General features: G+C 41.4%; 1 protein-coding gene across 3 annotated transcripts in view; it reads right to left on the bottom strand.

Moving 5' to 3' along the window:
* LOC145355450 (uncharacterized) overlaps positions 1-11,163 on the bottom strand; it is a 68,869-nt gene extending 57,706 nt beyond the window's left edge. The window contains exons 1-3 of one of the 3 annotated variants that reach the window (XM_080207571.1): positions 11,129-11,163; positions 10,307-10,414; positions 1,855-1,983 (exon numbers count right to left, since the gene is read on the bottom strand). In XM_080207571.1, coding sequence (XP_080063697.1) covers positions 1,855-1,926 — 72 coding nt within the window. In that variant the 5' untranslated portion in view covers positions 1,927-1,983; positions 10,307-10,414; positions 11,129-11,163. Of the gene's footprint in view, positions 1-1,854; positions 1,984-10,306; positions 10,415-10,962; positions 11,046-11,084 lie in introns of those variants that run through there. The other 2 variants (XM_080207570.1, XM_080207572.1) reach the window with 2 other exon arrangements.
* Positions 11,164-12,615: the final 1,452 nt, after the last annotated feature.

Below are 12,615 nucleotides of genomic sequence, written 5' to 3' on the forward strand. Positions count from 1 at the left end.
CAATAATGTAGAAGAGGAAAGGACAACATTTGTGGAGGGTGAATGGGCTACGTTCACATGTGAAGCATGAACGTGAGAGAAATTGTCCACATCAGCTTTATTGCTGCAAGAGCAATATATTTTCTAAATTAAAGCTTTGGCACCACTAAAATACTTCAAAAACTGCATGAGCTATCACAAGGTGCTATTTTAGCCCAACAATGCTAAGAAACAAACTATAAATCATTTGAGAATAGCACTGGGCTCTGATTAAGGCAGCATGGAAGACCATAATTCCCATTATGTTGCCATTAATTTAACAATATTTCAAAAATAACAACCTGCATTTATATAGCACCTTTAATGTGATGACACATCCCAAGTGACATTTGATTTGTTATTGTCACATGTATTAAGATGCAGTGAAAGGTATTGTTTCTTGCACGTTATACTGACAAAGCATACTGTTCATAGAGTACATAGGGGAGAAGGGAGAGTGTGCAGAATATAGTGCTGCAGTTACAGACAGGATGCAGAAAAAGATCAGCTTAATATATGATTGGTCCATTCAAGAGTCTTATGGCAGCAGGGAAGAAGCTGTTCAAGTCGGTTGATACATGTTATTAGACTTTTGTATGTTTTCCCGACGAAAGAAGGTGGAGGAGAGTACGTCTGGGGTGCATGGGGTCCTTGATTGTGTTGGTTGCTTTTTCGAGGCAATGGGAATGGAGTTAATGAATGGGCTACATTCGCAACTCTTCGTAGTTTCTTGCGGTCTTAGCATTACTCTTGGTATTTTGGACAATATTTATCATTCATAAGGGTGTTAAAGCAGAAGATCAAAAGTTTGGTTGAAGACATTTTAAGGAATATCATAAAGAAGGAGAAAGAGGTGGAGAGGTGAACAAGTTGAGGATTAGAATTCTAGAGCTTAGGGCCCTGACAGCTGAAGGTATAACCTGACGATGAGTGAGCTCCAAAAGCTAGTGGCGTTTGCTACCAAATAAACCTGTTGGACTTTAACCTGGTGTTGTGAGACTTGTTACTATGTTTACCCCAGTCCAATAGCAGCATCTCCATATCATAGCTGAAGGTATGGCCAGAATTGACGGAGCAATTAAGGTGAAAGATGTGGAAGAGGTATCATTGAAGCAGCATAGATATCTCAGCATGCTGGAGGGTTGAAGAAGATTACAGAGCTATGGAGGGGTAAGGCCATAGAGGGCTTGAAAATAGGTTGAGAAGTTTTTGCAATCTATGTTAGTTTAGGATGGTGACTTCAATTAGTCTCAGTGGTCTTGGGCTTGAAAGGGTGGAGGCAAAATACAATAGATTGAAATTCTGTGATTCCAGAAGTAAAATGTGCATATTAGGGGAGGGCGAAAACCTGTGGCACAACACCTAGCCAGATTTATTGTCTAGAAGCACCTTCCAAACCCATGATCTCTAGAACTAAGAAGAACAAAGGTAGCAGAAACACCACCACTTATAAGGCCAAACACCACCCTGATTTGGAACTAGTTCATCATTCTTTCACTGTCGCAGGGTCAAAATCCTGGCACTCCCTTCCTTACAGAAGTGTGGGTGTACCTTCGCCACATAGACTGCAGCGGTCCAAGGTGGTGGCACACCAACACTTTAAGAATTATTCAGGATGGGCAAATGCTGGCCTAGTCCATGACACCCTCACCCCATGGAAGAGCAAGAAACGTCCACCAGAGCAAAATATTGAATGTCTGCCAGCACACATGCAATTATATCCTAACAAAATTGCACCAGTAGGGGAGCGTAGAAAATCAGAGGGAGAAAAATATATTTCTTGAAACCACTTGCTACATGTCTGGAAGTGAGAAAGGGGGTCCAGTAAATACTCACCAGGCCACTTATTTTAGCGACAGCGGAAAACTTCTTGACTATGTTGCTCCTGTCTATCTCTCTATGCATCATTGTATCTGAAAAGGTGCTGTGCAGGGACCCAGTATTGAGCTGTTCATCTAGCTCTGTCTGTAAAAATCCAATTGATTTGTAATAATTAAAAGCTTATTTTTATGTACAGTTTTCATATCTATGGGAAGAATACAGTTGAAAATAAAACACTCCTTGTATCATGGTATTGAGGCTCATCTTAATAATGCGAAGAGGACAGACTTGTATGAGCGTTGCACCTTTCACAATCCAGATAGCCCAAAGACTATAAATCATTTGAGAATAGCACCAATTAATTACTTATTAAGGTGTAGTCACTGTTATAATGCAGGAAATGCAAAAGACAATGTGTGTGCAACAAGGAGCAACAAACAGCAGTAAGATGCATAACTGAAAAGTATTTTTTTAGTGATACTAATAAATATTAGTATCTGGATTGCCCAGATAAACTACTTTGTTGTTCTTCAAGTGGTGCCATGGGATCTTTTATGTTCACCTGAAAAGAAAATTAGGGACTCGGCTTTAATATTTCATCAATAAGACAGGGCCTCCAGAAGTGCAGCACCCCCTCAGTACTGCAATACAGTATCAGCCTGGATCATTGTGTTCAAGTCATTAAGACTCAAACCCATAAGCTTTTTACTCAAATGAGAGTGCTACCACTGAGGCATGGACAATATCTTAGGAAAAGGGAAAGAAAGTCTGGACGGAGTAAGTTTATTTCAAAATACTCCTCTCTCTCCCCTTCCACGTTTCATGTAGAGAAAAATGATTTATCAGCAAGAATTTTATTCAAAGCCATAAATTTTATTACATGCAAGAATGCCTTTGAATCAGGCCTGCCACTCCATTAAACTACTCCTTGACATCTGCAATGAGATGCAGCTCAATACCTCGTCAACCCCATTGGGAACATCAGGGGCCAGAGAGGTGATGTGGCATTCTCTCCTTAAGCAGTGCCTCAGAATGGAGAATGACTTGCTTCCACTCTGCATCAGTAGGTTCTGCGATGGCTGGTAAATCCAATGCGTGATCTGCATACTCTGCCAAACGTGGGGCAGTTGATGCCTCAAGAGTTAGATAGATGGTTTGCTGGAAGATTTGGGTGTTCCCTCCAATGCTTAACTTTGCTTGAACCTGCAGAGACAATCTCTTGCAATGTTTGGTGCCTTCTCGAAGGAGCTTTCATGTCACAAACCGTGGATTCCCATGAGTTGGTAGGTATATTTGACCGCTTTAGGGATGCTTTAAGGATATTTTCACTGTCCTTCTGGGAGTTTCCTGCTACAACTGAGTTCTAAGTAGATCAATTGCTTTGGGAGTTTGGTGTCAGGCATATGAATGCCATGTCCTGACAACTGGAGGCTCCCTAGGTAAGAAAACAGTCCACATTAAAATTGTTGGCAAGATCTTGGACAATCGACAGGGGCCTTGGGAGCTCGTTGGAATAGGTTTTCCAGGTGATTATCCGAAGGCCCATTTTCTTCTCTGCTTCGGAAAAGAATTTGACAAAGACCTGGAGCTTATTTTCTGAATGAGTGCTTACACAAGTGTTATCTGCATATTGAAGTTCTATGACTTATGTTGGGGTGGTTTTGGATTAAGGGTTTAACAGTTTCTCATCTATCCCGTAGGTTATCACCCTGCCTGTGAGTAATTTTCCGGAGGTGAAGCACTATATTGCGATAAGGATGAAAGTGAAGAGAGTTGGTGCAATGTCACAGCCTTGTTTGAACTGAGTTTTCACTGCGATGGAGTCTGTGGAGGTTCCATGGGTAGGAGTTTGTATGTCATTGGGGAAATAGGCAGAGGATGGCGAAAGATTTCTCAAGGCGGCCAAATTTGAGGATACCCCCTAAACATTCATGGTTGGGAGTCAAAGATTCAGAGGTACCTAATCCTTGAAAACTATTATGCTAATTAGCAGTACAGAGTTCTCAGTCTAAGACCCCTGAAGTTTAGTCAATATTCACAGTACTACTCTTTTGATTCTCTTCATTATTTTAAATTTTGAACTTTCACCATTGGCAAAATAAATCTCAGAAATGAAGTCACAAGCCCAAACCGCTTTCTACTTTTAGAGTTGATCATGCAGACCTTCCAACTCACTATAGTTTCTGAACAATGGCAATAACAATTAAAGAGGATGAAAGGCCTCAGAATTATGGGAAAAAAGTCATGCTCCTATTATTATTAATTTCCCAAAAAAAGCCATTTTTGGCAAAGAAATACACCATAGGTTCCAATTTTCTACAAATCGCTGGGAAATTTGTGCCACTCTATCATTAGCCTTGACAAAACCTGAAATTGCAGCCTTGCTATAAGCTTCTTGTTCCTCACTGCAATCAATTGCATGTTGTGAAATTGTTGGATTGGCAAAATAACTGCAAATTAATCTCGCAGCTGCCATTCAGGGCTGGTAATTATTGTTGTAAAGATGATGATACGATTTACGGTTGAGTTGAAACTCAAATATGGAATACCCAAAAAGGTAAGAAATGAAACTGTAGAGTCTGTAGTCCCTAGAGGTTTGGTTTGTTAATTTATTGCTTCATCTCTGCTGGCAGTTTGTGTATATTTTGCCATCCACATTACTGTTTGTATGAGAAGGCAACCATTTTCAGGTTGCAAGGTTGCTCTTATCACTCAGAAATTCAAAATAAGTTGATTTTAGAAAATAATTTTGGGACACAGTGTAAGAGCAAAACTGCTTGCAAATGTCGCAGACCTACCCTGCCATCACTCATCATTAACTTCTCAAGGATCAATACAACTAACAGACACAACGAGGTTGCGACGTCCTTCTGCTTATTTTTAAATTACTTTTTACTTTTCCTTTATCTCTCTTTTATCTTTCTCTTTCCCTCTTAATTTCTCTTGTATTTAACTTGACTCTAAGTCAAAAAAGGTATTTACACAGAAAGGCAGGGAGCATAGCTAAGGTGTTAAAATGAATATTCAGCTTGGTCTTTACCAAGGAGGCAAATACTACCCGAGCCATGGAGACAGACAAGGAAACTGTCCCTAGAAGGGCTCAAAATTAACATGGAGGGAGTGATGAATAGACTGTCAGAACTTAAAGTTGACAAGGCACTGGGATGCACCCAAAGATATTGAAGTGAGAATGGAAAATGCAGGATGCTAGGCATATTGTTCCAGTTTTCTCTTAGGCTCAAGGAAGGTGAAGGAGTACTGGAAAATTGCAAAAATTATACCCTGTTCAAAGGAGGATGCAAAGATAGTCCCAGCAATTACAAGACTACTGAGTTGAACATCAGTAGTGGCCAAACTTCTAGAAACAATTGTTAAGGATGTAACTGGTAGTCACATGAAAAAACATTAATTAATCAGGAAGAGCCAGCATGGATTTCTAAAGGGGAAATAGTGTTTACCTAACTTACCGGAGTTTCTTGAGGGGGTAACAGAAAGGGTAAACAAGAGTAATGTGATTGATGTGGTGTACACGGACTTTCAAAAGATATTTGATACAATGCCATACAACAGACTTGAGAAAAGTTATAGCTCATGGGATAAAAGGTAGAGTAGCAACATGGATACAAAATTGACTGAACAATAGAAATAGGAAGGAGAGAGTAATGGTCAATGGATATTTTTCAGGTGGGAGGAAGGTTTGGAGTGATGCTCCCCAGGGGTTTGAATTGGGATCCTTGCTTTCCCTGTTATATATTAATGATCTAGATCATGGTGTGCAGGGGAAGGTTTCAAAGTTTGTGAATGATACAAAACTTGGAAGTATTATAAACTGTAAGGAAGACTGGGTAGAACTCGAAGAGAATTTAGACAAGTTGGTGGAGTGTATAGAAAGGTGGCAGATGAACCTCGATGTGGAGAAACATGAGGTGATGCATGTGAGGTAATTTATCAAGAACATGGAGGGACAATACAAACTAAGGGGTAAAATTCTTAAGCAGGTGAAGGAGCAGAGGGACCTGGGAATACATGGGTATAGATCATTAAAGACAACAGGACAGATGGAGAGCAGTTAGTAAAACATATTTTACTCTGGGTTATATTAATAGGGCATTGAGAACAAGAATAAGGAGGTTATGTTGAACACGTACAAAACACCAGTTAGACCTCAGCTGGAATATTTTATACAGTTCTGAATGCCACTCCAGAGAGAGGGGAAAACGCGAGCCAATGCTTTCCATCTCACATCCAAACATCATCTGAAAAAAATGAAACTAAAACTGTGGAAACAACTGTCTCAGGCAGCATCTGACCTGTCAATCATGCTCCACCTAATAATTCCAAAAGGACCATAAAACCCCAGGACACTACATTAGTTCAGGTGAAGAATAAACAGGCTGTCCACTATATTGCTTCAATAACAATTAGAGGACAGTGGCTACAGACATTGCGACAACAATAAAATCTTGTAAAGGAACTGCTTGGAAAACTTGCAAAAGAAAATGAGTAAAATACATTTCTTAAAGGCACAGTATCATCACAGGGTCTTGAATACACTGCCTGGAAGTGTGGTGGCAGCAAGTTCAATCAAGGCATCCACGAGGACATTAGATGATTATTTGAATAGAAACAATGTACAGGGATACAGGCAAAAGGAGGAGATTGTCACTAAGCCATAGTTCTCACTTGCAGAGCCAGTACAGACATTCTGGGCTGAAAGGCCTCCTTTTGCACTGTAATAATTCTGAGACTCCATTTCCATCTCCATCATTCACTGATATTTTTCTCTATCCTTACGTTTTATTGGCTAAGGAGACAGACGACTCAACACAACATTCATGAAGCCCCACATGCAACTTTGGCTTGTTGTGCAAATATAATATGGAATATAGATCCAAAAGGAGACATAAAAAGGTCTCTCATCGCAAGAAGAACCGTTCCAGTCATTTTTCTGGCTATTAAAACTGTGCAGTTAGAATCAGGCTGACTACTTTTCTCTCTTTTGCAGTTACATCTGCATCCAGATATCCCTGGGGACAGAATAGAGTCATAGAGGTTTACAGCGTGGAAACAGGCCCTTCGGCCCAACTTCTCCATGCCGCCTTTTCTTCAAAACCCCTAAACTAATCCAAATTGCCCACATTTGCCCATATCCCTCTATACCCATCATATCCATGTAACTATCTAAATGCTTTTTAAAAGATAAAATTGTACCTGCCTCTGCTACTACCTCTGGCAGCTTGTTCCAGACAGTCACCACCGTCTGTGTGAAAAAATTGGCCCTCTGGACACTTCTGTATCTCTCCCTTCTCACCTTAAACCTATGCCCTCTAGTTTTATACTCCCCTACCTTTTCAAAAAGATATTGACTATCTACCTTGTCTATGCCCCCTCATTATTTTATAGATCTCAGCCTCCTACACTTCAGAGAGAAAAGTCCCAGTCTATTCAGCTTCTCCTTATAACTCAATCCATCAAGTCCTGGTAGCATCCTACTAAATCTTTTCTGCACTCTTTCTAGTTTAATAACGTCCTTTCTATAATAGAGTGACCAGAATTGCACACAGTATTCTAAGTGTGGCTTTACCAATGTCTTGCACAATTTCAACAAGACGTCCCAATTCCTGTATTCAATGTCCTGTCAAATAGGAGGCAGAGAGTGGGGGTCAATGGGTGCTATTCGGATTGGCGGTTGGTGAATAGTGGAGTGCCTCAGGGGTCGGTGCTGGGGCCTCAGCTATTTACCATTTATATAGATGATCTGGAGGAGGGAACCGAGTGTAGGGTGTCGAAATTTGCTGATGACACCAAGATTGGAGGAACGGCAAATTGTGCGGAGGGTGTGGAGAGTCTGCAGAAGGATCTAGATAGGCTGGGCGAATGGGCCAGGAACTGGCAAATGGAACTTAATGTCGGCAAGTGCGAGGTGGTCCACTTTGGTAGGAATAATGGTAGGAAGGATTATTACTTACGTGGAGAAAAACTGCAGCAGGCGACAGTGCAGAGGGACCTCAGGGTCCTTGTGCATGAGTCGCAAAAACCCAGCTTGCAGGTGCAGCAGGTGGTCAGGAAGGAGAATGGGATGCTGGCCTTCATAGCGAGGGGGATTGAATATAAAAGTAGGGAGGTCTTGCTGCGGCTGTATAGGGCATTGGTGAGGCCGCAGCTGGAGTACTGTGTGCAGTTTTGGGCGCCATACTTACGCAAGGATATTTTGGCCTTGGAGGGAGTGCAGAGGAGGTTTACTAGGCTGATGCCGGAATTGAGGGGGTTGAGCTATGAGGAGAGGCTGAATAAACTAGGCTTGTACTCGTTAGAGTTTAGAAGAATGAGGGGAGATCTCATTGAGACGTATAAGATGATGAATGGGATGGATAGGATAGAGGTGGAAAGACTCTTCCCGCTCAGAAAGGACAGTAGGACTAGGGGGGCACAGCCTCAAGATAAAGGGGGGGGGGAGGTTTAGAACGGAGTTGAGGAGGAACTTCTTCACTCAAAGGGTGGTGAATCTCTGGAATTCTCTGCCCGTTGAAGTGTTGGAGGCTACCTTGCTAAATATTTTTAAGACGTGGGTTGATGGGTTTCTGATAAGAGAGGGGATTAAGGGTTATGGGGAGAGGGCGGGAATGTGGAACTGAGCCACGACAGATCAGCCATGATCTTATTGAATGGCGGGGCAGGCTCGAAGGGCCAGATGGCCTACTCCTGCTCCTATTTCTTATGTTCTTATGTTCTGACCAATGAAATCAAGCATGCCAAATGCCTTCTTCACCACTCTGTCCACCTATGACTCCATTTTCAAGAAGCTATGAACGTGTACCCCTAGATCTCTTTGTTCTGTAACTCTCCCCAGTGTCCTACCATTAACTGAGCAAGTCCTGCCCTGGTTCAATCTACCAAAATGCATCACCTTGCATTTGTCTAAATTAAACTCCATCTGCCATTCGTCAGCCCACCAGCCCAATTGATCAAGATCTCATTGCAATTGGAGGTAACTTTCTTCACTGTCCCCATGATGCCAGCAATCTTGGTGTCATTTGCAAATTTAAGAACCATGCCTCCTATAATCTCATCCAAATCATCCAAACAGCAGGCCCAGCACTGATCCCTGAGGCACACCACTGGTCATAGGCCTCCAGTTTGAAAAACAACCCTCTACAACCACCCTCTGGCTTCTGTCAAGAAGCCAATTCTGTATTCATTTAGATACCTCACCCTGGATCCCATGAGATTTAACTTTATGCAACAACCTAGCATGCGGTATCTTGTCAAAGGCCTTGCTAAAGTCCATGTAGACAACATCAACTCCACTGCCCTCATCTGGCTTCTTGGTTATCCCTCCAAAAAAACTCAATTAAATTTGTCAGACATGATTTTCCACTCACAAAGTCACGCTGACTGTCCCTAATCAGTCCTTGCATCTTTAAATGCCTGTAGATCCTGTTTCTCAAACTACCATGCAACAAATTATCCACCACAAATGTGAGGCTCATTGGTCTGTAGTTTCCAGGATTTTTCCTGCAGCCCCTTGTAAACAAAAGCACAACATTTGCCACTCTCCAATCTTCAGGCACCTCACCCGTGATGATCAATGATTCAAATATCTCGGCTAAGGTAACCGCAATTTCCTCCCTAGCATCCCACGATGTCCTGGGATATATCTCATCGGGGAGTGTGTCCAGGATTTATCTACCTTGATGTGCTTTAAGTATTCCAGCACCTCCTTCTCTGTAATATGTACATTCCTCAAGACATCACTATTTATTTCCCCAAGTTCTCTAACATGCATGCTTTTCTCAACAGCAAATACTGATGAGAAATATTCATTTAGAATCTCACTCATCTCTTGTGGATCCGCACATGGATGACCTTGCTAATCCTTAAAAGACCCTATTCTCTCTCTTGTTCCTCTTTTGCCCTTTACGTATTTGTAGAAGATCTTTGGACTCTCCTTTGCCTTATTTGCCAAAATAATTTTGTGTCCCCTTTCGCCCTCCTGATTTCTCTTAACTCTACTCCTCTACCCTTATATTCTTCAAGAAATTCACTTGACCCCAGCTGCCTATGTATATCACGTGCCTCTTTCTTCTTCTTGACCAGGGCCTCAATTTCCCGAGTCATCCAGAGTTCCTGACTTCTGCCAGCCTTGCCCTTCACTCTAAGAGGAATGTGTTTACCCTGAACCCTGGTTAACAGACTTTTGAAAGCATATGGTATATATGATGGCAAGGCATCAGCATCAGTCAAAGTTTATGAGAGGTCAGAAAAAGAAGTATCATAGGTTAAGGGTTTCAACTGTGAGTCTGAGATACAAATAAATATGGGCTTTGCGGAGCAGCTCATGCTACAGACCTGAAAAAATAGTGCAATAAGCCAACTAATGTGTATTAAACAGAATGACTCAAGGGTTATTTATAACCACAGCCTCGAGGAGCCCCTGTATTCTCAACCAGTTTGCCGTGTTTCATACCTCTGGTATTGTCAGCTTTGTTCAATTAGTTGTATTCTCACTTTAAAATCTGAAGTTTGCGGGTTCAAGCCTCCTTCCAAGATGAGAGCCTGGACAATATTGTTATTTCTGTGAAATATTGAGGAAGTGCAGCATTATTGGAGGTATTCTGTCTTGAATGTTAAACAGAGGTACTGTCAAGTAGTGTTATGGATTCCATTATATGAAAGCAAAAGCATATCCTAACCAACATTACTTCCTCATCCAACACCATCAAAAATACAACAATCATTCACTCATTTTATTCTCATTTACAGGATCTTTGCCTACATAATAAGTGATCAGTCAATATAATTTATTATACGAGTGCTGGGAGCTGTTTCCCACATCAAAACTGCAACTGCTCTTCAGAAGTATTTCATTGGCTGCGAAACACTGTGGTATGTTCTTACATCATTAAAAGGCGCTACATGACTGCAAGTTGAGAACTTAGCATGGGCAAGACACTAAACTTATCCACTAAAAATAAAGTCAAAACTTTTTCATGGGCGCACGTTCTCTAAAGGCTCTGAAAACAAAGGCACCAGGTTTAGCTTATTGAAAGGCTACAGCAAACTGGAATAAGTCTGGGAATAAGGACTCCACCAAAAAAAAACTTTAAGATAAAAATAACATACAAGGAGTAAAATTGGTCTCCATCCGCTGCTTTCTTTATTTTGCTCAGTCTCTCTTCCTCAAGATAGGGTCGTTTGGATTATAAACGTTAAAACACGACGCACTTCTGTCATAAATTACTTACAACTGTAAAATGTGTAAGAATTCAGCCAGTTGACATCAACTCACTTCGAGACCTATTTCTTCCGTTAGCCTCTTTTGCCCGTTACCCAGGGAAACGCTCGCGCCTCCCCACACCAAGCGTCATTGGATAACATGACCAATGGAATTGGCGCTTTGAGGACACATGAGCCCAACTAGCCAATTAGGACTCTGGGGAGGCGGAGACTCTGCTTAGTGTAGGTGAGCAGCTGCTGCTCTGAGCTCAGGTGCAGCTTAGTGACATCCTCCATTACAATTCATCTGCCATTAACTAAATTGGGTATTGTATTCGTAGAGTGATTGCCCAGGCAAATTGTACTACCGATCTGCTGGGAAAGACAAGGTACTTTAAATTGTTGGTTAAATTAAAGACATTTCACCATTGACTTCCCTGAACCAGGTGCCTTTTTATTAACTAAAATAATATTCAGGCAACCTGCTGTTTGCTCTTGTGCTCGCCAGTGATCTTTCTTGTGGTGGCACAATGGTTAGCACTGCTGCCTCACAGCTTCCAGGGACCCGGCTTGTGTCACTGTGTGGAGTTCTCCTCATGTTTGCGCGGGTTTCCTCCCACAGTCTGAAAGATGTACATTGGCCATGCTGAATTCTCTCTGTGTACCCAAACAGGTGCTGGAGTGTGGCGACTAGAGGATTTTCTTCATTGCGGTGTTAATGTAAGCCTACTTGTGACACTAATAAACTTTAAACTTACATTTTCTTAAGTTTAAAAAAAATCTAATATTTCCCCCGCACCATAAGAGGAGTAAAGGGTAAAACATACTTGAACATGGCCACAAATCTAGATAAGCTGAAGGTGTCCAAGACATGTTATGTGGCACTACCGCTGTGCTAAACAGGATAGATTCAGAACAGCATCCATGAGGCATTGAGGGTTATTATCAGAATTGTATTTCACCACAATCTATAATGTCATGGTTGGCTTGTCCCTCACTCAACCATTAGTGTTGATATGCTGTGCGTGCATCTTTAAGGAAACATATTAAATTGTCAATCAATACTAACAGAATACAATGTACTAGTCCCATGACTTGATGTCAGTCTACAAGAAACAATGAGTAGAGATGAGATGTATAATCCTTAATCTCTCAGTTAACCCTATTTGTATATAGTTCTATCTTCAAATTAAGAATCAACATTATTGTGCACGATTGGTATGTTTAGATATGTAAGTAATTCTGCAGTTCTGTAAGAATCTTGCACTGTATCTTTGGTCTGGGATTGTATCACAATCCAAACAGCAGGCAACAAGCAGAATTCCACAGGCAGGAGCATTCATTACAGTTTACTATCCCTACTGGAGGTCTGGGAAAACAAAATACTGCAGATCGGGCTAGGAAGAAGAATCTGTTCAGGAACAGTTCCTAACAGCTTACAAAAAAGGTTTTTCCAAAGTTTGTTTTCACTTTTGACATCCTACAGCCATTTTCCTACCTAAATCACAGCTTTGCGCAGCTTATGTAAACCTGGGAAATGCCAGAAAGAGCCCAATAGCA

The sequence above is a fragment of the Carcharhinus amblyrhynchos genome, chromosome 19 (assembly GCF_965287045.1).
Source record: "Carcharhinus amblyrhynchos chromosome 19, sCarAmb.v2.hapA, whole genome shotgun sequence".
Classification (NCBI taxonomy): Eukaryota; Metazoa; Chordata; class Chondrichthyes; order Carcharhiniformes; family Carcharhinidae; genus Carcharhinus; species Carcharhinus amblyrhynchos.